Consider the following 27341-nt stretch of genomic DNA (forward strand, 5'->3'; position numbering starts at 1 on the left):
TCTTTTTCACCTGCAGTTCCTGTTTGATATTGTTTGTCATCCACTTTACACCAAATTGTGTCTGCTTCTTCACTCGTGGAATACTTGTTAGCTTACTATTGCTGCTAACAAATATTCCTTCACCATTTCCCAAGCATTAATGATATCCTGGCCTTCCAGATCTGCCCTCCATGGAACTGCCCCAAGTTGATATCTAAGACTATTATAATCACCCGCCTTATAATTTCACATATGTTCCGTTTTCTTTGATACTCCTGCATGTTTATTCACAGTGGCGTAGCTAGTGGGGAGGCGGAGGGGGCGGTCCACCCTGGGCAGCATTTTGAACTTTTTTGAACTTTTACAGTTAATTCTAAAATACAGTTGAGAACTTAGTTCTAAATATTGTAATGCTGCTGTGAACTTTCCTCACAATTGCTGTAAGTGTTGCTAGTTGTAAGAGGAGTTTTTCTAAATAAAATTGATTAAGAATTACCTACATTACTATGATATAGACTTCGCCAATGTCATCGATGATTTTGCTAATAGAAAAGGAAGAAATATAACATTTTAGAATGTTGAAATTAAAGTTTTACTTCAAAAATAAACATAGCATTTTAATTTATTTCCCTATATATCGTTTTGACTTTTTGTAGTATTTTGGTGTGTATTGTGAGAGGAGCGGCAAGAGCTCTAGCTACACCACTGTTTATTCATCTTCCATGTCAAAACCACATGGTCACTCTCTCCAACTGGGGAGAGAGATGTCATCTCAGTTATTATCAACTCTTCTGATGTTATGACCAAATCCAAAACTCTTGAACCTCTTGTTCCCTCTATTACCTGAGACATTTGTCCCTCAAGAATTCTAGAAATTCCATTCCCTTATTACTACATGCATTTTCCTCTTCCCAGCTTATACTGCTGTAGTTAAAATCTCCCATAACAATCATTCTTCTTGCACTTGCCAAGCTCAACTGTCTAAACATCTCCTGCTCCCCCCCCCCCCCCTATACTCCTTGACTTGTAGCAACACCCCACTAAATATCCTGTCTTGCCCACCTCTACCTCATACCACATCCTTTCAAAACCATTAGTGTCACTGCCTTCCAAAGCCCCTCCACTCTTAGAGGATGTAAATCATCACTTATCATAAGCAGTACTCCACGTTTTCCCCTCTTATCCTGCTGAAAAAATGCTGTACCCTGCTACTTCTATTCCTATTATTATATCATCTTCTGTCAACTATGTCTCAGTAATCCCAATAATTTTTGGCCAGGCTGATGCTATCAGCTCCACCAACTCATTTCCTTTATTTCAGATACTCCTGGCATTAGTATAATGCATAAAAATGTCACTGCTTCTATACTTATCATTATCCTCTGTTATGTTATAATAGTTTTATTATAACATTAAATACTAAACTTTTTAGCTTTTACAGCACTTATTTATCATTTCAAAGCATTTATTTATATCTCGAATGGAGAAGCCATTTTGTTTTTTTCTAATTTTGAGTTTTTTTAGATATTCTTCTTTCCCTGCACTATTTAGTCAGTGTCATTTAACAGTGACTAGTTGCTTGGAAATTATTTGAAAAAAAAAATTCAAACTATCTTGAAATTTTTTAAATGCTTCAATTGAAAAATAGAGTACAGATATATTGGGTTGACTATAAATGAGATAAACACTTTTTTTTTCTAAAAAAGTAATGCGCATACAAAATCCCTGTAAAGAGTAACTGAAAGAGCTTGATAACAATTTGTATTAACACCAGGTTCCAACATAAAGGAATTTCATTTTTGCCACTAGAGTACTTCAGAAGCATAAAATAGTGACTGCACTACTACTGAACTAGAAAAGGCATTTTGTGTGTTAGTTTTTCAATGAATAAAAATCGATCAGGATTCTTGAATGAGGTTTACTATTAATGCTTCTAATGTTGTTCAACTTGAAGGATATTAATAACAGTTGCCAAAATCGATTATCTATTACAGAATATATGCCATGAAGTCGAATAGGCTTACATCACTTGCATTTGCCTTGTATTTTAACATCTGATAACTTGATTTTGGTTTGCTTTATTACTGCAGATTAATTAATTTATTTTTTCCTTTAGTTTTAAGTGAAATCTATTTTTTTTTTTATTATTTTTTTTTTTTTTAGCAAGTGATGAACTTCGTGCTTTTCTTGGACCATCCAAAGAAGGTTCAGTAAGAGTTATTAAAGTAGAAATTTCAGAAGGTAAGTTTTTCTAAAAACTAGAGGATAATAAGTTTTAATCCTAGTTTTTTATTACAGTAACTTAAAATGAAGAAAATTTGTTAAAAAAATATTTGTATTTTAAAGCTTCTGGTGTATGGGAGTGAACAGGTAATGCCAATGTTAGAACCATATTAAAAATGAATATATTACAAAAAAAAAAAACTTGACATCACTGGTAATCAAAATTAGTTTGGAATGATATGGGAAGGGAAGAGGGACCAGGGAAAACTACTGTGCTTATATGCCAATGCAGGGATACAACACACACACATTAGTGAGATGTGGTTAACAGAGAATGGAAATCTTTTGAGAGAGGAGATTGGGTTTGTTAAAGGGAATGTCATGCTTTAGTAGCTTGGTTATATTTTATAGTGGGGTGATGAGAATATTGGACAGAGGAGATGCTTATATCATGACTTATCTGGAGTTTGCTAAAGCATTTCATTGAGTTTGCATGATAAACTTCTGTTGAAATTAAGTAGAGTTGTGATGGATAATCATTTCATAGCTTAGTTACAGGAATGGTTGACTGATTAGAGCCAGAGAGTTGTGTATGGAGATGCAGTGTCTCAAAAAAATGTACCGTTTTAAGGAATTCAGAGAGCTGACTGGGCTTCTGACGAAATGTCCAATCATCTTTTCATGGTGCATCCTGTTAGGTATCTACCTGGATACTGGAACAGATGAGGATGATCTGGCAATTTGGGATTTAGTCAACGAAATTGTATTCTTATTGGCTTAAACAACAATGTAAAATGTTGATACAATATAACAGAATTTCATGCTGGCTGGGCCGTCGCCTAGCATTAAACCAAGTCTTTATTGTTTTTGTCACAGAACCAAGGTGAACTGTGAAAAGTCAGTTACTGGAACAAATCCCAGAACATGTCCCAACTCAATGGCAACAAAGTTCAAGTTGGTACTATAAGAAGCATCAATGGAAAAGAAATGAAACTAGCAGAAGAACTGGATAACTACCAGATCGATACTCAATGGCAACAAAGTTCAAGTTGGTACTATAAGAAGCATCAATGGAAAAGAAATGAAACTAGCAGAAGAACTGGATAAGTACCAGATCGATATAATAGGCATTACTGAAACAAAAAAGACAAAAATAGGTGAGATCTTTCTAAGTGACAAACACAGTGTTATTTTTGGGATAACAATCAGAGACAAGAGGGGAATAGCTAAAGTATTCAACAGAAAATATTAAGATAATCTTGAATGGCAAGCAGTATCAAGTAGAGTGATCTGAGTAAATATCAGAATGGGAAACTGGACAATGAGACTTATTTGTGTTTATTGTTCCACAAAAGGTTCTATCAAAGAAGAAATGAAGGAATTTTTTGAGGCAGTAGAGAGGGGGGGGCAGCTGGCTCAGTGAAAAAGGAAAAGTTGGTCCTGTTGAAGATCTGAACAGTAGAGTAGGAAGTTATTACCAGACATATAGAAATGTTTTGGGAAAATTTGGTGAAAAGAGCAAAGCTAATAATAATGGTAAATGCCTACTGGATTTGTGTTCAGGACATAAATTAGTTAATATTAACACTAGGTTCCAACATAAAAAATTGCACAAATTCACATGGAGAGAAGATGCAAGAAAAAAGAAAAGTCTCATTGACTGTCTTATACTTGATAGCATTGTTTTCCCACTGGTTCAAGACAAAAGAGTTTATACAAGGGTATTCGGAAAAGTTCTCAGCCTAACAATGAAAAAATGAATTTATAATTTCAAAATTAGTTTTCAACATAATCTCCCTTAAGACTAATACATTTATTCCAGCGATGCTCCAGTGCCATTATACTGTCCCTCTAGTGGTTCTTAGTAAGATCTGCAAAATACCCCTCTACAGCTACAATCTCCTCTTGATTTGAAGAAAAACGCTGATTAGTGAGGAAGAGTTTTAGTTTTGGGAAGAGAATAGAAGTCACGGGGAGCCAAAACTGGGGAACAGGGTGGATGTTCCAACAATTCATAGTGCAGATCCCTTAATTTTTCCATTGCCAAAAACACCTTTGTGGTCAGGTGCATTGTCCTGATGAAAGATGATTTTTTTCTTCTGCAAACCAGGTCTTTTCTCAGAAATTTTTTCATCTGATCTGGTTAGAAGATCAGAATAATATTCCCTGGTTATTGTTTTACCCTTTTCAAGATAATTAATAAACAAAATGCCTTTAGCATCCCAATACACCGATGCCATGACCTTTCCTGCTGATGGAACCAACTTTGTCTTCTTTGGCGCAACAACCGGCTTCTGTTTTGACTGCTGTTTGGATTCTGGTATTTAATGATGAATCCAAGTCTCATCACTTTTAATGATGAATCCAAGTAATAAATCGATGCACAAAATCAGTTTTATTCTTGTTAAAACTCTCCAATCACTGTTCAGAGATTTTTCATGCGAGTGTGTTTTTTGATCTCCTGTGAGCAAGCGTGGCACTCATCTTGTTCAAAGCTTTTTCATATGCAATTCTTCATGCAAAATATATCCTACACGTTCTTTTGAAATGTCTATAGTCTCAGCAATTTCATGCACTTTGACTCGCTGGTCATCCACTACCATATCGTGCACTTGATCAATGATTTCTGTTGTTACACTTTTTGGATGTTCTTCACATGGATCATCTTCAAGGCAGGTACAGCCACATTTAAACTTGGCAGCCCATTTCTTAACTGTCAAAAACGAAGGAGAAGAGTGCCCATAAACTTTTATGAACTTCGAATGAATTTCTTTTGATGTTAAACCTTTTACAAAGAATTTTATAATACCACGCTATACTCAATTTTATCCATTTCAAGGGATACAGACAACACTTTTGTTTCAGGCAGCTGTATAAAACAAACTACTTGATAGAATGACTTGCAATTTCACATGGATGCTTATGATAGATGTACCAACTTAGAGAAAAAAAATCTTGTCGATAGTGTTGCCATCTATGGTCGAGGCCGAGAACTTATCAGACCACCCTTGTATACAGAGGATTTGAAATAGGAAGTGATCACTATTTAATTCTGAGCAGGATAAAATTGAATATCATATTGAAATGAAAAGTGTGTAAGAAAGTTTTAAAACAAATCAAGGTTGAGTAGCTTCTAGAGGTGAACTGTAGGCTGAAATACACAAACATCATTGAAGAAAAAATGAAACAGTTTGAAAACAAGAACCAAACCTTTGAGATTAAGTGGTAAATCCTGAAGAAAACATTGATTCATTCAGAGAGGCATGTATTGAGGTTGTCTGTAAGGATAGAAATATCAGAACCCCACCGTGGACTCAGGAAGTTAGACGCAGTAAAGGAAAAGAAGATAGCATATCGAAAGGTACTGGCAAGTAAGTCAGCTTGTGCTCTTAGAGAATACTGAGAAAAATGTAAGAAAATGAAGCACTATTTAAAACTAGCTAAATAAAAGTCAACGGAAGACTTTGGTAAGAACATAGCAAATATCAGGAAGGTGACAAATATTCTAGAGGCTATTGAAAAAGCTTAGAAATAGAGGAAAAAGTACTGTAAAAAGAATCGGATGATAAAGGTGACATAAACTGATGATAAAGATATTCTAGATGTCTGGAGTAATTACTTTGAAAGATTGCTAAATGAAACAAGCAGCACAATACGATAATAGAAAACAGTGAATGCAGGAATTCAATAGTTGAAATAGAAAAAGTCAGTAAAGAATGGAAAATATGGAAAGGCAGTTGTAGTAGATGAAATTCAGCCAGAAATGCTCAAATATTGAGGGATAAAAGTTTTACAGTGGCTGCATTGCATAATTCAGAAGACCAGTCATGGGGTCAAATTCCAAATGATTGGAGCAGAGCATTCTCATAGTATCCATCTATAAAAAGTGAAACAAAACAAGAATTACAGAGGAATTTCTCTACTGGGTGTATTTGGTAAGATTGTATGTAAGTATACTTGAGAAACAGCTGAGAAAAATCGTAGAAGGGAAGTTTGGTGAAGAATAAGTTTGATTTAGACCAAATAGAGGTTTTTCAAATTTTCACTTTAAGACAATATTTGAGAAATCATGGAAATATAACAAGGATTTCAAAAGAAAGATTCCGGTATTGCGACCACATGTTTATTAAGATAAATAAAAATAAACAAACCCGACAAGTTTCATATGTCGTTTGACTTGCATCTTCAGGGTTTAAAGGTAACTAAAAATTTAAACACAAGAAATGAGAAATTACTCAAAATAGTCCATTCTATGATGTTATGGCCATTTAACTGTTCATTAAATTAAAAAAAAGCCGAATTCAAAATCTGTGCATGCTAAGTTTGAACAATGCTGGATGTTGTCACATTCTTTTGTTCACGTTCACACTATCCAAGGCCTGACTTAGGTATATTTTTTATCATTGCTGACCAAACTTGGTGTAGAATTAGGCCCTAGTTTTTGTTGCATTGTGTTGGAGTTCTAAGCATATTAGAAGCTTCTTTAAATTTCCTTGTGAAACAGTTTTTTTCAATATAAGACATGTTCATTTTATGATAGAGTACATTATGGCTGGTGGAAGTTGTGTGGGATGCTAGGCCTGATTTGTGTTCTCTCCTTTTTTGCATGTCTTTTTGGTGTTCGTTCATACGAATTTCCCCTGATCTTCCCGTCTGGTCTACGTAGCAGATGTCAAGGTTTTTTTAAAGGGTGATGTAGAGGTTTTGGGAGATGTAAAAATCTTGAGAAATGAAGAAATTACATTATTTAACAGAGATCCTCAGAAAAAAGGTTTTGAACCTAAGATAATCAAGAAAATCCTCAAGACACCTCCTACAAGCACCTCACAAAAGCAAGATTTCAAGAACGCAATCACGCTACTATACATCAAGAATGTTACAGACAAATTGACCTAATTACTAAGCAAACATAACACTAAAGTTGCTTTTCTTCTGCTAGAAACAATATCAAGATTTCTACATCCCCCAAAACCTCCACATCACCCTTTAAAAAAACCAGGTGTATATAAAATTCATTCTTCCTGTGGCATCTGCTATGTAGACCAGGCGGGAAGATCAGGGGAAATTCGTATGAACGAACACCAAAAAGACATGCAAAAAAGGAGATAACACAAATCAAGCCCAGCATCCCACACAACTTCCACCAGCCATAATGTACTCCGTCATAAAACGAATATGTCTTATATTGAAAAAAACTGTTTCACAAGGAAATTTAAAGAAGCTTCTAGTATGCTTAGAATTCCAATGCAATGTAATAAAAACCAGGGCCTAATTCTACACCAAGCGTGGTCAGCATTGATAAAAAAATATACCTAAGTCAGACCTCAGATAGTGTGAACATGACAACATCCAGCATTTTGTTCAAACTTAGCATGCACAGATTCTGAATTCGGATTTTTTATATTTAATGAACAGTAAGATAACATCATAGAATGGACTATTTTGAGTAATTTCTCATTTCTTGTGTTGAAACTTTTAGTTACTTTTATTTAACCCCTGAAGTTGTAAGTCAAACGACATACGAAACTTGTCGGGTTTGTTTATTTTTATTTATCTTAATAAATGTGATCACAATACCAGAATCTTTCTTTTGAACTGCTAAACCACAGAAACTCATGCCTATAATAACAAGGATTTGTTTAAGTTTTGTAGATCTGGAAAAGGCATATGACAGGGGGTGCCAAGAGGAAAGCTCTTCAAAATGAATGCTACAGTTATATAGTGTAAATGGGATATCAAGCAATATATAGTCTCTATATAAGCTGTAAGTCAGCACTTAGACTTGAAGTACAGGAAGATGGTTTGAGGTAAATTCAGATATGCGACAAGGGTGCATATTATCTCCACTGTTATTATTCATTATCTATATATGGATCACATTATGAAGGAAAGTGATATTAAATCTGATATCAAAATTGGTAATGTTAATCTTAGCTCTTTTCTGCATAAAGTTAAAGAGCTAAGATAACATCACCAATTTTGATATCAGATTTATTATTATCATTATTATTATCCTAAGTCCCCATGGTGTCAAAGACTCATCTAAGGATGTTATACTACTGAATAAATCCAGTACAAGTCTGCAAGATTCCCTGACTAAATTGACTGTTGTCATAAATTTAGTATGAAAATCAGCAATATAAAGACAATGAAAATGGGCAGAAACATTGAAAATATCAACTGCATCCTGAATGGAGAACCTATGGTACAAGTAACACATTTTGCTATTTAGGCACAATTTTTAGTGAAGATGGTAAATTAAATATGGAAATAGATGAAAGAATTAGTAAAGCTGGTATGGTGGTGTAAAAATAGTCATCATTTAAAATTCTGAATATTTTTACAAATTGTTTATGTTAGTACATTATTAGTTTTGGACTCGTAACATGCATTGTCGGCACTTGCGATGTGCCCATTATTAATGTTATTTTGTCAAAATGAAATGTGAAGCATTTCAAAAATTATGTACTTACTGGATTGGGATAGTTGTGTTACTTTTAGAAATTTTATTGTGGTTTAAAATTACTAAGTGCTGTGTTTTGTAAAGACATTCTCATAACGCTAACGGAGACAACACGTCAGCCATAATACCTAACTTCTTGCTTTCTACTTTCATGGAGTGTGTATGCTCACCAAGGAGTTTGATGGGTGATTGACAGCTGACAGAGAGAGCGTTCAGTATCGAGGTAACAGAAATAACAAGAGAGCATTCGGCTTTAACGAAGGAAAAATGAGAGAGCTAATGAAAGTTTAAGAATGCAGATAGAGGAATTTTGTTAATTTAGTTGTATATGACAGTGTGAGGAATATTAATTGAAGATTCCAAAAAAGGAATCTTAGAACTGTGAGCCTTTAAAGTGGAGGAGTTAAGACTGTAAATAAGTATTGGTAAATAAAAGAAAATATTACAATTGATGTTCTATAGGAATGTTCAAGGAAACTCTGATTGAAAAATTTCATGTGTTTTAAGGACGCTGGATCTATATGCTATTTCTACTGGAAAAGGTGATGGAATTCCGCAACTTAGATAAAGCAATAGAAGAAACCTTTTTTGCTGGTACAAAAATTAACAAAATTGAACTGCATGAGATGAGGTAAGAGTACATATACTTCGGTGAATTCAGAATATCTATACTTCAGAGTCAGGAGGAATAATGTGTGCTACATAAGAGTGATGAGAAAGGATTCTATGGAAAAGAAGAAGAGAATCTTATATCTTCGGAAAAGGGCCTTAACAAAGTAAATGACTATGAACATTCTGTTATTGTGTAAACAAAGTGTTTAGTCTAGTAGACGTGATTAAATATACGTTAAACAAATCAGTAATAGACTGAGTCAGAGAATGGGTGATCTCTAAAGTGTAAGTTTATTTTAAAAGGCCTTGGGTCCAGTTAATTTTGTAGTTAGTTGAGTAATTTTTATTTGAAGTGTATATATATTGTTTTTGTTTTATTAAATGTGTATATTTTGTATTTGGTCTTGAGTCAGTGATTTTCTGGATTCTGAAAGAGACAGTTAAAAGTCATTGCACCAATCAGAATTGAACCCTTGTGCATATATAAATACTTGGAAATAGAAATAATCGTTATAGAGAAAATCTCATAACAAATGAGGATTGATAATTAATAAATAATCTCTTTTAGCAGTAGGAAGGTAGCTGAATAAATTTATATGGAATAAGAGAGAAATTGGTCAAACACTAAATTAGCTGTATACAAGACAGTGGTCAAACCAATTTTAACTTATGGATCTGAGAGCTGGGTCAGAAGTAAAACACTTGACCAAAGACTAGAGACCACAGATATGAGAGTTCTGAGAAAGATTAGCAGAGTGAACAGATGGAATCAATAGAGTACCATTTAAAAATGAGGATTTTAGGAAAGACTTGCAATTGTTAGCATTTAGCAATGTGTTAGTACAGCTAATCTCATGTGGTATGGTCACTAAACAGAATGGGAAAGGGAAGATTAGCAAAACAAGTGTTCTCGGCCAGGTTGGCAGGAAAAAGACCCATAGGAAGACCAAGATGTAGATGGATTGATGCAGTAAAAAGTGTCTTAAAAGACAAATATAAGATCTGATAAGATTGGAATCTTGACAGATAACAGATTAATTTGGAGGAAAATTGTTGATCAGAAGTTAGTAATGGTGTAACTTTATCATGTAGTATTGCTGTAATTATCCTGTACACCCCCTGAGCGTATCAGAAATTTGATGATCAGTTTTTTTAAAAGTAGAGAATAATAAGGTTTAATCCTAGTTTTTATTACAGTATTTTAAAATGAAGAAATTTTTTTTAATAAAATTATATGTATTATAAAGTTTACATCTTCTGGTGTATAGGAGTGAACTCAATGTTAGAACCATATTCAAAATGATATATCAGAAAAGAAAATAACTTGACATCATTGGTAACCAAAATCAGTCTTAATGATATGGTAAGGAATTATGGAACTGTGCTTATACACCAATGCAGTGTCAGTCTACAAATCATTGGTGTTATTGAGAAATGGTTAATAGAGAATAGAAATGTTTTGAGAGAGGAGCATGGGTTTGTTAAACGAGAGGTCATGCTTTTGTAACTTTGTTACATTTTATAATAGGGTGATGTGCATATTGGACAGAGGAGATGCTTATATTTTGATTTATCTGGATTTTGCCGAAGCATTTGAGTATTGCATGATTTGAGCAGGCTTGGATAGTTAGTTCATAGCTTGATTACAGGAATAGTTGATTGATAGGCGCCAGCAAGTTGTGTATGGAGGTGCAGTGTCTCAAAAAAGGAAGGTGGTGTACCACAGAATTCCATTTAGGTATATTGATATATAAGTGAAACTATTGATTAACTTATATAATCAATTCATATTACAATTTAAGGGAATAATAACAGCACAAGAAGAAATAAATGGTAGGTTTAATCATTTTAATATTTAATCATTCACATAGTTTCATTTTATGCTGTTATTATTCCATTAAATTGTAACTTAAGTGTAAACCAGCATCTATTGCTCTAAATACTTATTTATGTAATAAATTATATGGTTTGCAGTGTGAAAGGAGATATTCATTTTGTTGATGTTAAATTAGGCAGTTCTTACTTGTTAAGGAAAATTTGAATAGGTTGGTGCTTTGGGCTGAAGAATGAGAATGTGATTTCAAAGTTGCTAAGTGTAGAGTTAGCAGTTCTACCAGAGAAGATGGAATGAGGTTTATCACATTGGAGGAACTTTGCTTCAGGAGGTGGAGGAAGCAAGGTATCTGAGCATCTAAGTATAACGTGCACATTATACTTCTAATTAGCACATTATACAGTTCCACTTATAATGTGCTAATTAGACCTCATTTGGATTTCTGTGCACAGATTAGGTCACCTGACTATATTGATGATAAGGAAACACTAGAGAAAGTGCAGAGGCAAATAACCAAGACTTTCTCAGGAATATTGAATATGTGGGCAGATTTGAAAGAATGTGATCTTCAGAGTTTGGCAAATAAGAGGAGTGTTATGACGGAGATGTATAAGTGGGTGAGAGGAGCCTATCAAATAGGTACAGGAATTATTGTATAGGATGATGGGTGGTGCAAGAATGAGTGGTTCTCCCTGGAAAAGTGTACAAAGGCCATGTGAGTATGGTAATGAAAATGAGAATTTTTTGTTTAGTGGGTGGTGAGTACTCAAACATTGAATGTCTTAAAGGCAAGATATGATAGTTATTGTGGTCTGTGAGTGTTCAACCTCCTGTAATGAATCTTTGGACTCCTGGAAGATGGAATAATACTAAATAATACTAATACCAAAATGTGTAAGCAAAGATGGCATGGTCATTTAAACAGAATGGGAGGTGAAAGATTGAAGGATCAAATCTTAGTCTCTGATTTTACGGTCTGACTATACCTTCTGAATTATTTGGTATAGCCACTGCAAAACTTATACCCATATCTCAGCATTTCAGGTCGAATGTTATCTACTTAAGCTATATGCAAGTTTCTGATGGCTTTCTCCCACAAGTATTTATGTACTCGTAATTGCATTTTTCCTTAATAGTTTCTCCAACTGCTAACCTATCAAAGAGTTTTTAATGGTTTATATAATTTTTATTAACTTTGAATCCTTTTATAATTCCCTTTATAAATATGGAATATTTTGTCTTAGAGCTTGTTGACTACTAGCCAGGAAATTTTTGATTTCTTTTTATAGATTGTATAAGTTTGTCTCGTGTCTTCTGGTAGACATGCAATTGACTGGCTGATAACATCTAAAGACAAATAACTCAGTTATTTGTCTTTAGATGTTATCATTGAGTAAGTTTGGTTGTAGTTTCAAAACTTCACTTTTTGCAATAGGTATAATCTGACTTTTTAGTTTACACATTAATTGTCATCATGTTCTTCTCCTCAAGGGGTGTACATGATAATATACAAAAGTACTACTTAAGCTTTCTATCAACAATTTTCCTCCAAATTAGTGTTGTCTGGACTCTCTCAGATCTTCTAAGTCACTTCTAACTATATCAGTCCACCTATATCTTCCTCTGGGTCTTTTCCTGCCATCCTTATAACCAATGTTTTGTTAACCTTTACCATTCTGTTTCAGTGATCATACCTCCTGATTAGCTCTACTGACATATACCTGAATGCTAATGTGAAGTCCCTAATATCTTCATTTTTAATATGCTTTTGCCATTGATACCACCAGTTGACTCCTAATTTTTTACTTTCCCAATATTAACTTATGAATCTCCAGCTCTGAGATCCATATTGGTTTGAATACTGTCTTATAGGAAGTTATAATATTTGGACTAATTTTCTCTCTTATTCCATATAACTTTATTCAGCTTTTCTTATTTTGTCTGTTGTCATAATTAATTTGCTATATTCACCATAAATTGTGCCTAAATATCAAGTGTTTTACTGTTCTTTAGGTTTTCTGACTGAGGGAAATGGTTTATTGGAGGTCGTCTGGTGTAAGATAGCCAGTAGAAAAAACTATTGTTGGTTGCTGCTATAGATGAGGGTCCATAGAAAGATGTGAATGCAGTGCATCAGCAGATTAGCACAATGAGAGTGCAGGCTAAGCAATTATTATGGGGGGTACATAGATTAGAGGACAGAAAGGGTGCATGTGGGATTCTTTGTCAAGAAAGAGTTTTTGTAGAACTACAAAGCTGGTGATTATGACAAGGTGGCAGCTTGGAGCAGTGAAATAGTATGCCATGTCTAGGAGGTTGTAGGTAAGATTATGTGAGAAAATTAGTTAAGCCAAAGTAAATCCAAAATTATTTGCTATGCAACAAGTAAAAGGAAAAATGATAATGGAAGGATAACTTTAATCAGTTCTGATGGTAGGAAGGTCAAAGAATCAGAAGAAATACAAACTGATCACTTAGTTAGTATCATCCAGGTAGAGATTTTGCAGTTGCTGATGTGGCAGAGACCGTGAGAATTGAGAGAGGAACTGGAGATGCTCAGCCTATTGTGAAAAATATCAATACGAATACAGAGTGAGACTGAATGGCATATTGGTCCATCTGTTGTGAGAGTGTGCAAGAGTCAACTCTATCAAGTTTCCAAGGGAGTGGAAAGAGGGTAAGATACTTCTGTTACATAAAAGTGACTTTAGTACACAGCAAATTACAGACCAGTTAAGTATTTTATGAGCAATGGCTAAAGCATTGGAAAAGTTGATAAAAGGTAAATCCAGGATTGGATGAATATGATGATGACTATGGGGGAGTGGAGGCAAGATGGTTTTTTAAAAAGTAGTTCCTCCCTTAGTAATTTACTCATATTTCATAATAGTGACAGCAGAATAAGATAAGGAGGAATGACTATATGACACTGCTAGACTTTGCAAAGGTATCTGACAGAATACTGCATGGAAAACATAGTCTTGAAATAATATTTGCATGGTTATCAGTAGACAGTTGTCTAGCTATATGGGTTAACATGCAATGAGGAGATGATGAGAACTGTATAGCTATAATAGCATTTCATAAGGTCAGATTGCAGCCACCTGTTATTTTCAACCTGCTGAAAACACTAGATCAAGTAGGACGTTTGTGTATCACACTATTAACCATTATAATGATACAGAAGATGTATCTGACTGCCAAAGTAACCATGGCATGCCTCTGCAATGATCCTGTGAGAACACAGAAAGTGACATTGTGAGAGATCAACGTTTTGCAGAGAACAGTGTTGTGTGTACTAACTGATGACCTGTGGGTTAGAGCCTATCATTGTTCTACTAGATACTTCCTAACACCACAACTTATCCAAAAGAGAGTGATAAAATCAAAGGCACTGGCAGTACATGAACAACAAGCACAGAGATATTCTCTTTATAGATGAGAAAATTTTCATCTATAAAGAGTTGTTTAACCACCAAAATGATTGAGCATATGCCCGGATGGTCACACATAGCACCCAAGATTCAGAGATGTCATCACCCCATATCAATGGACCACAACAGTGGTTGGAGGCAAATGTGTCTGACCACATATCACCATCTGATTTGCCATCTGATCTGAATCCGTTGGACACAATTTGAAGTCCAATGGATTCAGATCAGGATGTTGGGGTGTTTTTTTCTGGCAGGTTACTCTCTCAAGCTCTAGCCACAATTTGAGTCCAACGGGTTCAGATCAGGACCTCCAGGTGGCAAATCAGATGGTGATATGTGGTCAGACACATTTGCCTCCAACCACTGTGTGTTCCATTGATGTGGGGTGATGACACCTTTGAATCTTGGGTGCTATGTGTGACCATCTGGGCATATGCTTGATTGTTTTGGTGGTTAAACAACTCTTCAATGGTGAAAATCTTGACAAATAGTGAACTATGGCCCCTGGAAGTTGTGGTTACTAAGGGGGTATGTGTTGACTAGATTTTTTGCTTAGAGAGTGTTGAATGAATGGAATGAATTGCCATATGTGGTTAAGTACCCTGACAATGAATGAGTTGAAGAAGAGGTATGATAGGTATTGTGCATGTGTAAAGGTTGATTTGGAGTGAGCAGTGGCAGTGTTTCCATTGGATGTTGTGTATACTGCCATTAATATGTGGTCTCACAGACTTTGGGCATGTCTAAAAGCAAAAGGGGGATATTTCAAACATTGAGTGCTGCTATATGCATGTTATACATGTGGTTTGTATGTGCTAAAAGCTGTAAATGATTTAATGATAGATTAAAGGTTTACAGCTTTCAGCACATACAAATATTTATGTATTAAATATTTATACAACAGTATTTATGGCTAGACCAGGTATATAAGTTGGAACAAATGGGAATAGTACTGATGGCATGTAAAACAGGATGACTGACACAAACACAAGAGAATAGGTATAGGGAGAAAGTAGAATTTGGGAGAATGAGGGGTGATTAGTGGTGCACCTCAAGGCTCTGCACTTGGATCACTATTTTATTTGTATATTAATGATATAGAGAATGATTTAAGGGAGATGAAATTTAGTTATTTGCTGATGCTACTTAATGGGGAGGGGGGACACTAGTTAATAATGGTGATGTACAGTGGAGGCTAGTGACAATAGAAACAGGTGGGGCCAAAAACGACTTAATTTTTTTATATTTATATAGTGGGTTCTATTATTGATTTATAGTTATTATTTCTATTACAATAATGTTCAGAATCCACTGATGCATTGAGCTATTATTTTTTTAAAATTAAGACGTAACATATATACGGGCTCAAGTATTAATAAAACTTGAAAGATTTGCAGCTGCGGGCATAGCTCAATGGACTAGAGCAATGAACTGGAAATCCAAAGATGCTGGTTTGACTCCAGCTGGCCGTCCTGCAAAATGTTTTCATTTTTCAAGTGTTAAAACAAAAAAGTTATTTCTATTATTTATTTTTTTATTTTATAAATACCCTATTCCTCCTATGGGTTTAAATTCGGAAGAAGGCTAGTTCAGAAGCCTTAAGGTAGCAGCCCTACCACTGAACTATTCCATCGTCAGGCTAGTCCCTTGACACGGAGAACATAATTCTACTTGTAAGCTGACAGAAAAAGATAATCAGATTGAATCTATGGGAAACGACCCTGGAATGGAAAAGGTAAAACAAAAATGGAAACGACAAAATATAATACACATAGTAAACTGGAATGTAAGAGGAATAGCATATAAAGAATAGAATTAGACCAACTATTAAATGAAAAAAATTTTAAAATAGCAGTAATCACTGAAACAAAAAAGAAATTAAAAGGAACTATGAGAACTGAAAATTTTAATGTGATATACAGTGGAGTCGACAGAGACCAAAGAGCACAAGCAGGAGTCATGATTTGGATTCATACCTCCCTTTCAAAACAGTTAAAACATTATAAATTATGGAATGAAAGAATAATAGAAGCTAGAATAAAAATAGAGGCTATTTAACAATAATTGCTTTATATACCCCAGAAGAAGAAAGAGAACAGGATAATATTGATTTTATAATCAGCTACAAAACATATATAATAAAATAAATAAAAATGATTACATAATTTTAGCAGGAGACTTAAATGCAAGAATTGGAAACACGAAAATGAATAATAATATAGGAATACATGGAGAAAATACTGCAAACAGAAATGGTAAAAAATTGATTGACTTTATAGTTTATAATAACCTAAAAATAATGAATTCCTTCTATAAACATAATGACATACATAAATATACTCGGGCAGCAAGAGGATGGAAATCAATATTAGATTACTTATATTAAATGAAAAAACATCAAAATTTTCACTAGATGTTAGAGTTCACAGAGGATATGAAATAAGCAGTGACCACTTCCTTGTTAAAATAAAATTAAGATTACCACCTAAATGGCTACAAGTAACAAGAAGAAAGAAAAATTGAAACATTTGTTTATAAAACTAGACTATTCAATGACACAAATGTACATTGGCTATATGAACAAAGAATTAACCAATATCCAAATAAAATAAAACAAAATGAAGAAATAGAAATAGAATGGCTTAATATAAAAATTATACTAAATGCAGCAGCAAATGAAAGCTTAGGAAAGACGAAAAAATTCAATAAAAGGAAAAAACTGAAGATCTGGGATGATACAATCAAAGAAATAATCAAAAAGAAAAAAGAAGTATCACAAATGGTTAAGCAGTAAAAGATTAGAAGATGAAATAGAATATAAAAGAATAAGAGCCATAGCTAAAAGAGAAGTCAGAAAAAGACGTAGAGAATCATGGAACAAATTTGTTTCTAATTTAGAACATGATTTATATAAAATAAGACCTATTGTATATAAGATTTTGAAACACTTAAATGCAGATACCAAAAAAAAAAAAAAAAAAAAAAAAAAATCAGCTAACGCCTTTTTATTTAGCCCTATCTAACTTTTGGAGACTGAGTGGGCAGTTCAATCTCCACTGGTACCAATCAGAGATAGATGGCCCAAGGCTATCACTAATTAAGCGGTGCGCAGTGAAGAGAGACGGCTCAAATGTGCCGCCATCTCGTGGTCCCTAACCCTAACACAATATATTTAATGTCTGAAATAATGTGGGTTCTACGGTTGATTTTCCTGAGTTTACAGGACGAAAAACCCGTGCCAGAGATCAACTCACTCGGGAACCGGTCGAAAAAAGGCTTAGAAAAATTTCCTCTAGTCGCCGACTAGACTCAACCAAGTCTTCCTTCGTGCGGCCAAGCACGGCGGTGTGCAAACGCCACATCTGCTGAGCTACACAGGCTCTGTGTAGATACCAGTGAAAACATAAAATTAAACACTGAATTGAAATTAGAAGAATTACTACACAGAACTGTGGACAGACAAATATTTTAAAAAAGACAACTGGCAAACAATTGACAAAAATGAAAAGGATATAACTAAAGAAGAATTGAAAATCGGCCTGAAAGAAACAAGAAATGGAAAATCACCTGGAGAAGATAAACTAGGTTCAGAACTATATAAATACAAGATTCAAAGGAAGACTCTTATTATTTTTAAATAAAATTTACTCAACTGGTATTCCCCCAATAGAATGGAAAAAAGCAATTGTGATTCCTATCTTTAAAAAAGGTAATAGAGATGACCCGAAAAACTCTAGAGGTATCCGTATACTAAATTCCTGTTACAAAATATATAACAGAATCTTAAATAGCAAACTAATGAAATATTCCGAAAACTGTATTTTAGAAGTACAGAATGGATTTAGAAAAGGACGATCATGTATAGACCCGGCCTTTTGCCTAAAATTAATAATAGAGAAAAGAAGAGAATACAATTTAGAAACACATTTTGCATTTATTGACTTTGAAAAAGCATTTGACAAAGTTAAAAGAAACATATTATTTAACATATTAAAAGAAAGACAAATACCAAATAATATCCTAAAAGTTATTACAAGTATATATGAAAATAATCAAATACAAATAAGATTAAATCACGAGCTATCATATATAAGAGAGATAAACCAAGGGGTCTGACAGGGATGTCCCCTCTCAGCAACTCTTTTTAATATCTACTTAAATGAAATAATAATCAAATGGAATAAAATACATCAAGGAATTAAACTTTCCCCTACAGTAAACTTAAACACTCTCCTCTTTGCCGAGATCAAATAATAATTACAAATTCTGAAGATAACTTACAGAAAGCTATTTTAGATCTAAATGAGATATCCAAAGATTATGGTATGATAATATCAGCAGAAAAATCGAAAACTATGGCCTTTAAAGGACAAGATCCAGCAAGAACTAAAATAGTAATAGATAACAAGATCTTAGAACAGGTGAATTCATTTAACTACCTAGGATGTATGATCACATATGAAAAAGATATAAACGTAAAAATTGCAAAATATTTAAAAATAACAGGTGTAATTAACTCTATATTTAAACCAAACCTAGTTCTGAAACTAGCCAGACTAAAAGTATACAATACATTAGCCCTACTAGTCTTAATGTACGGAAGCAAAATCTGGACAATAAAACAAAAAGATAAAGATTAACAACAGCAGAAATGAAGTTTATGAGAAAAACTGCAAAGTATGCCCTATATTTGATCACAAAAGAAATGAAGAAATTATGAAAGAATTAAACCAAGAACCAGTAATAGAAAAATTAAAAAATATAAACATAAATAGATGCAACATGCTCAAAGAATGAAAACAGAAAGATTACCAAAACAAGCTTTAAAAAGTACAAGCCATTAGGAAAAAGAAAACCAGGACGTCCTCTTAAACGATTCAACGATGACTTCTAAGGCCGGAACAGGGGGGCCATGCTAGGCCTAAATCCTTGATACGCATGATGATGATTTTATAAATCAATGTCTAAACTTCCAAGAAATAACGAGAAACGTTTTTCCAATAAACTATTGATTTTGTTCATAGCTAAAATGTATTGTTTATGGCCGTAATAAAAATTTAAACTTTAAAATAAATTATAACAAAAAACGACAAAAATAATTAAACACTCTAAAAACAATAAAACAGATCAACAACGAGAAAAAATAATAAGAAAATGAAAGAATTGCCAGCTATTTATGTACAAATGCAGTTACTGGGCCAGACTAAACTGTCCCCAAGATAAGCGTTGCGCCCGGTAAACAAACACGATTGCTAGTGCACTTGCCTCATACATGCCCTGTGTTCTACACGTATGAAACAGGGACAGCTGTGTCTGGCCCAGAGACCGTACTAAGTCACATTATACAATATTGCCACAAAATACTACAGTAATTTTTTTATTAAATAATAAGACGTGTTGGAAATAGATCAAAAAATAATAATTACAAGAAACATATTTTTTAAAACTACAATTATTGGGCTAGTTATACAAATGTAGGTGGGGCCCGGCCCCTATAGATGAGCCTACCCTGGTGATGTAGATAGATATTCTGTACAATGATTTAAATAAATTAGCATTCTGGGCAAAGGATAATGGTTGTCAATTTAATGTTGCAAAATGTGAGGTTATGCACTTTGGATTGAAAAGATTACATACTGTTTATCACATTGATGGTAGTGGATTGCAGAAAATTGATAAGGCTAGGGATTTGGAGATAATGGTGAACAGAGTTGAAGTTCATAGGTCATATTGCAAAATAGCTGAAAGGATTATTTGGATGTTGATAAACACACAAGTAAAGATAATGATATCCCTCTTTATGAGGTTAAGATTCTGATGCCTTTCGATTACTGTGTACAGATTTGGTCACCTGGGTTTCTTGGGGGGCGGGGGGGATCAGGAGATGGCAGAAAGGATCCAGAGAAAAGTAACCATGCTTGTGACAGGTCTTTGGAATGTTCCCGATGAGCATAGATTGATGTTGGTTGCAAAGCTAATTTGATAGGTAGAAAAGAGGGATATGATAGGATAGAAACTTGTTAGTTACCAAAAGGGTTTTATACGATTGACACAAAATAAATTTTTCAATATATGACAAATAGAGAACTATGGGGTCACCCCTGGAAGTTGTGTAAGAGTATAGTTAGTAAGGGGGTATGTGTTGACTAGATTTTTTGCTTAGAGCGAGGTGAATGAATGGAATGAATTGTCATATGTAGTTGAGTACCCTGACAATGAATGAGTTGAAGAAGAGGTATGATAGGTATTGTGCATGTGTAAAGGTTGATGTGGATCTCCCATAATGAGTCATCTACTTGTATAATAATTCATTATGCAACTGTTGTTTTCAGTGTTCTTACCTATTTTCATAGTCTTTGCTGTTTGCTATACCAAATTTGATACAGCAGTTATTTAGTTACATAATCCTATGAACTTCTGCTGGCTTTATTTAGGAGTGCAACATCAGATTGTTATATGGAGTTGTGATTAACATCTCCAATTTTGATATTAGGCCTAATGCCACTCTTTCATAATCTGTTTCATATAGATGAGAAATAACAAAATATAGTGTGCTTCATTATTTGACCAATGATTTTACATCAAACTATTTTCCTCTACTTCCTGTGTCTTGTATGTGTTGCACATGAAACAGAAGCTCACTTAACTATGCATCATGTCCCATAGACATTGGGTGAGCAAATTTTTCAGTTTGTATCCATATCAATTTCAGTTTTTATAGAATTTTATTTTTAAAATTAGTATTCAGATTGCCTTATCAAATTCCTGACATGTATATTCAGGGGTTTACAGGATATTATGATGGTACTACATGAAAAAGTTATATCATTACTAACTTCCTATCAACAGCTTTCCTCCAAATTAATCTTATCTATCAAGACTCCAGTATTATCAGATCTTATATTTCTGTCTAAGGCACATCTATTATCTTGGTCTTTCCCTGGGTCTTTATACTGCCTTCCTGGGCAACAAAAGTTTGGTTTATTAACCTTCCTCTCCCATTCTGTTTAATTGACCATACTCCCTGAATAGTATGGCAGCTTACCACTAGCTCTATTAACACATTCCTGAATGCTAACAATGCAAAGTTCTTTCCCAATATCTTCCTTTTTTAATGATACTTCTACTGATGCTATCTGTAGTCTACAGTCTTTGATCACTGTTTTATTTCTAATTTAGCTCTCAGATCCATAAGTTAAAATTGTTTGAACACTCTTGTATATAGCTAGTTGAGTGTTTTGACTAATTTTTCTCCATTTAAATGTATTTAGTTGACTACACTTCTTACCATACCAGCTTTGCTAATTCTGTTTATTTCCACATTTAATTTGCCATTTCACTAGAAAATGTGCCTTAATTGCAAAAATATTTTACTTGTTCTATACTTCTCAATTCAGGATGTAGTTGATGTTTTCAATGTGTCTGCCTATTTTCACTGTCTTTTATTACTGATTTTCATACCAAATTTATTACAGCAGTTATTCACTTTAGTCATTCAGTTTTACTTCCCTTTTATAGATACTATGCGACCTCTACTCCAATCTAGAATTTGACCATCTGACCAGGTCTTCTGAATTATGCAGTATAGCCACTGTACAACTTTTATACTTTCATATTGAGAATTTCTGGTTGAATATCACCTATTCCAGTTGCCTTTTCACATTTCAGGGTTTTGATGTCTTTTTTTTATTTCAAGTATTGATATGTTTTCCTGATTACATTCCTGTTGAGCATTTTCTACAGGAATTGTGTTCATTTAGCATTTTGTTTTTCTCCCTAATGGATATGACAATGCCTGTACCAAATTTTGTCAACATTGGTACAACCCAAGTTATGGTAAACTATCTTGGGTACAGAGGCAGTGCCTGTGTCGTGGTTCATACAATCACTTGAGTGACAACTGTCCCAAATTTAAATGGCTTTAATTGCATGGAGATTAGACATATTGCTAATCGGTGTCTCAAACCCTGTCAGAAATGCACAATGCGAAAAATATTATTTATGAAGGTTAGAAAGAAACATGGATTTGAAAACCAGCAACATGACATACAAATGCTTTATAATATTGTATTGTGGAAATTTTATTGTTGCCATCAGATTTTTGTATTTAGAGAAAAGCATTCTAGGATATCAAATTTTTGGCTAGGTGGTGTAGACCACCCACATTATGCAATATTCACCAGAAGGAGATAAAATTCTGTTTATTTTTGCTATGACAGTTTTTTTAAATGGTTCTATTGTCTTAGTTCGATGTGGTCTTATGGCCAATTGCATAAGACCACATAATGACTGGAGAGCAATCCCAGGCAGAGAAGGCCAACTCAAGGCAGTTAACTGAGATAAGGCTAACCACCTGGGCATCAGTCATCTTTGCACTTTAGTTTCAAATGGTCTTTTGGTTGTTCATCTGAAACTGGTGAAAAAGGAAAACTGATATCCTTTGACTATATGATGATATAAATGAGTTGATGCATTTTCTCTACCTCTCATACTCTCTATCTGTCTTTTCTTTCTCCTAATACTTGCATCCTCTATACCAACTACTCTAGACCTATGAGCACCCCTTTATTTTTTCATCTCAATAAAGGTCAAAACTGGTCTGAGTAGTGGCCCTTATAATGCATAGCATTATACATATCTGTAACAATGTGCCTTGCATTATGGGATACTGAGGCAATTGGTGTGAAGTCATCAGCCTCTATTTACAAGTAGCCCAACTGAAGTTACTTTACAAGCAAACTTTGTTTGCTTACACTTGGATAAAGGATGAAACCAAGAATATAATTTCTTGGCATCTTTAACTTATAGTATAACGAAGTGAAAAAAAACTTTGAATTCTGTAACTTGTTTATAATAAGCTGTTCACCTCTCTAAAGTTTTGAAAAAAAAAAAATTATACCTTATTTTCAGCATTGTTATTACTACAAAATTTTGACTTTTTATAAGTCAATGAATAAAGGAATCTTTTGTACTTTCTTTAAATATTAGCCTTTTCTAATTTGGAATCAAAGGATTAAGCCCCCCCTCTCCCCCCCAAAAAGCCAACATTGTTTTAAGCTTCAGAATAAATCCACCTATTAAGAGAAAAAAAAGCACATGTGAATAGTATAAATGAAACAGCAGCATACTCTGCATTTGTTTTTATATTCAGAGCTCACTATAAAACTAGAAAGAAGTGTTGGATGTAAAACTGGGCATGAGATTAAAACTAGGGCTTAGTTCTATACTATATCGTACAGGGCTCCCTTTCCACCTCTATTGTGACAACTGATTATACCATTCCTCTAATTTAGACAGTGACTAAAAAGGGATCTTTGTCGTTTTCTTTGAATTTAATAAATTTCGACTTTTAGTGCTTTCAGGGCTGGCTTTAACCAACAATTCTAAACAAGGAATGTATATAAACATCCCCCTCCTCCCCAGAATTGTAATACAGCTAGCAATATTTGTGGATTTCTCATATTTAGTCAAATTTCTTTTCATTTCCAATCTATTTTGTGATGAATTTAAATTATCTAAAAACTCTTGTAAAACTAATGTTTGTCGTATTGATTTATATTATACTTAACAAGAAATTATCTAGTTTTCATCTTTCTTTTATCCAAGCATAAAGTTTATACTTGGGTAAAAGAAACTGTGTGTGTGTGTAAAAGGTGCTCTTTGTATCTCAGTGTATAGCACACCTTTCTTAGGCATATAAAATTCTATTTGTCATGGTGGGAGTCATTATCTAAATTGGGTTTGACTCTTAAGGTCTTGCTGGTCAGCTGGCCTTGCTTATGTATTATATCTTTGACAATGGCAGAAGTGATTTTCATATACAAGTAGCAAAATGACATGCTGTTTTCTTACTTCTATATGGAAATATGAGAACTGGTATAACAAATTTCTACGTTACTTGTACGTAGAAATTTGTTACTTGTATGTAGAAATGCCATCAGTATAGTTCCCAAGTGTGGTTTAACATGTCTATCTCCTGATGAAACCTCAGTAAAAGGTTGGGTAGTGATGGCTCATCATCATGTGTAGCATAATACATGCATGCCCAAATGTGTGTGTGTGGTGTGTGGGCGTACATGCACGCGCGCCCACACACACACATGCTTTCCATCATTTAGAACTGAATTAGCCAGTCACAGGTGAGGTGCAGATGTTTTTGCAAAACATACTGATTTATAAAACCAGTAGACACAGATATTACTCTCCTTATGACCATCTTAATTTTAATTTCAAAGAACAGCATATGGTACCCTGATCCAATGCTCAAAATGTCATCTTCACCGTTAAATTCTACCAGAATTATTGCATTATCAGATTATGTTTATTTTATAGTGCACATGTAATCTGATTACTAGTGTGGTTTAGTACTTTTCTGTTAATTTTTCAGGCATATATTATTCTCTCCCATCATCCAGCAGAATATTATGCCAACTGCCCAAGTTTGATCATCACAGCCAAACTAATTTTCCCTTTCTATTAACAGCCAGTTATAACACTTGAATTTATTCCCATTATTATTTAGTTCATTAGTCTCTTATTCTTTTGGTTCATGTATTTTCTGGTTGCCAGGAATTAAAAATCTTACCAACTAACCTTCAGTTGATAATGTTGATGGAGGGTGGGGAAAGGATAAGAGGGCATCCTTGGAAGCTGAGAATGAATGCCACTAAGAAGGGAAAGGGGGGGGGGGCTAGATTTTTCTCTCATAGGGTGGTGCGTGATTGGAATGGATTGCCATTGGATATTGTGTGTGCAAGCAGTGTATATACCTTTTGGCTAAGCATCTTGCAAACTTATTAAATAATAAAATAAGATCAACAGAATCTTATATCAAGAATAGTCAACATTTTGTGAATAAACTCCAAGCCATTAAGATTGCACCAACAGACATGCTAGCCAGTCTAGATGTTGTATCCCTTTTCACCAATGTACCAGTAGAAGAGGTAATAAACATCATCCAAGATCTTTTTCCTCTAGACATCACACAGATGTTTAGACACTGCCTTCAATCTAATTTCTTCAAGGTTAACAACATCATACACCAACAATTAGAAGGCCTAGCAATGGGAAGCCCACTATCACCATCTTGTGCAGACCTTTTCATGGAAAAACTTGAAAAAGAAATTCTCTCCACAATCTCCCCCAGACTATCTACATGGTGGAGATATGTTGACGATATCTTCATTATATGGCAAGACAGCTTAAAAAAACTAAAATCATTTGTGGATAAAATCAACTCAATACATAACAAGATAAAATTCATTCTGGAAGTGGAAAACAACAACCAACTGCATTTTTTTGAATCTTGATAAAGAAACAATCAAACAGTGTCAAATTATCTATTTACAGAAAGCCCACAGATACTGGAAGATATCTTCATTATACTTCAAACCATCACAAGACACACAAACTGAGCATTATCCACATGTTGAAATATAGGACCAGAAGGTTTATATCAGAAGAGGAGGATACTCAGACTGAACTCTCACTAATAGCCAACACATTATCACAAAATGAATATCCTCAAAACATCATAAAAAAAATATCTATACAGTGACAACCCCAGACAAGAAGAATCACACTCCCAGCACATTTCTACTGTAGTGATCCCTTTCATCAAGTCAATTTCTTATCAAATAGCAAGGATACTAAGAGCCTACAACATCAGAGTGGTCTTCAAACCAACCACCAGCATCAGACATGTTTTAGGATCCCCGTACCTTTCTACAAATATCCAGGAGTATATTACATTCCCTGCTCTTGTGGTCTTGCCTACATCGGACAAACTTCACGGAGTTTAGAAATCAGACAAAAAAGAACATGGTGAGATAAACCACAACAGAAGTATCTCTTCCAGCTTAGCACATCATTTCTGTACATCTAACCACACGATAGAGTGGCAAAATGGCTCCATGCCATATCTCGATGACCACTGCAGACATCGTTTATTCAAGGAAGCCACAATAGTGTCAATAACCGACTGAAACCTCAACAGAAATCAAGGTGTAATTCTAAACATTTCGTGGAAAAATCTTATCCTCTCTCTTAATCAAGCTGAACTACAGCTAGCCAGTAATCACATTACACGTTTACAACAAACATGCATGCATGATAATGAATAAGAACAATAAGTCCTCTCTTTCACATGAACGTGTAACCTTAGCTACTAGTTGGTTTGCAGTGTTTTTTATGTTCCTTTCAATTTGCATTTACTAGTTTTTATGTCTTTCATAAACACCTTGATAAAGCCAGATAGTCTGCTGCTGAAACTGGTAGGCTATAATATAAGTTTATTTTTATGGTCAGTATTAATAAAATTGTATTTTAATAAGTATGATAGTTGGTGCATGTATTATGTGGCCTCCCTTGATGAGTCCCTGACTCCCTAGAGGTCTCTCTTTCCCTTATAAAGATTTCTTACACCCTTAGGGATAGGATTTAGACCCAGATCTCTCCCCTCAGAGGCATAGCTGTTGCTAAATGTTATGGTGCTGCTGTTATATATTATACAACTAGGATAAAGAAATACCATAAAGTAATTAGAAAATCAGATTCCCTTATTAGTCATTATTTTATGGGAATAAATTATTAGTCTAAAGAAATCCATTCATTTTATACTGTTTTTATCATGTTTGATTTATAAATGTTTAAATGTTTTTTCTGTGTAGAACAGTTGGTATTGAAAGCTTATCGAGAAGCAGTAGCATCATGGGAAGATGGTATCCTTTTAGTTACTAAATTTATAATATAAATTTAGTTTGCTTATTTAGCATATGTAATGACTTATGTTTGAATC

At 34.1% G+C, this 27341-nt stretch overlaps 1 protein-coding gene across 2 annotated transcripts in view; it reads left to right on the forward strand.

Moving 5' to 3' along the window:
* Positions 1 to 27341, forward strand: part of LOC150101821 (twinfilin-1-like) — a 106490-nt gene that overhangs the window by 3175 nt on the left and 75974 nt on the right. For both annotated transcript variants that reach the window (XM_090400146.1, XM_090400147.1), the window contains exons 2-3: positions 2143 to 2220; positions 27214 to 27264. In XM_090400146.1, coding sequence (XP_090256272.1) covers positions 2143 to 2220; positions 27214 to 27264 — 129 coding nt within the window. The remainder of the gene's footprint in view (positions 1 to 2142; positions 2221 to 27213; positions 27265 to 27341) is intronic.

The sequence above is a fragment of the Typopeltis vanoorti genome, chromosome 11 (assembly GCF_054136105.1).
Source record: "Typopeltis vanoorti isolate ZY-2024b chromosome 11, IOZ_Tvanoo_1.0, whole genome shotgun sequence".
NCBI lineage: Eukaryota > Metazoa > Arthropoda > Arachnida > Uropygi > Thelyphonidae > Typopeltis > Typopeltis vanoorti.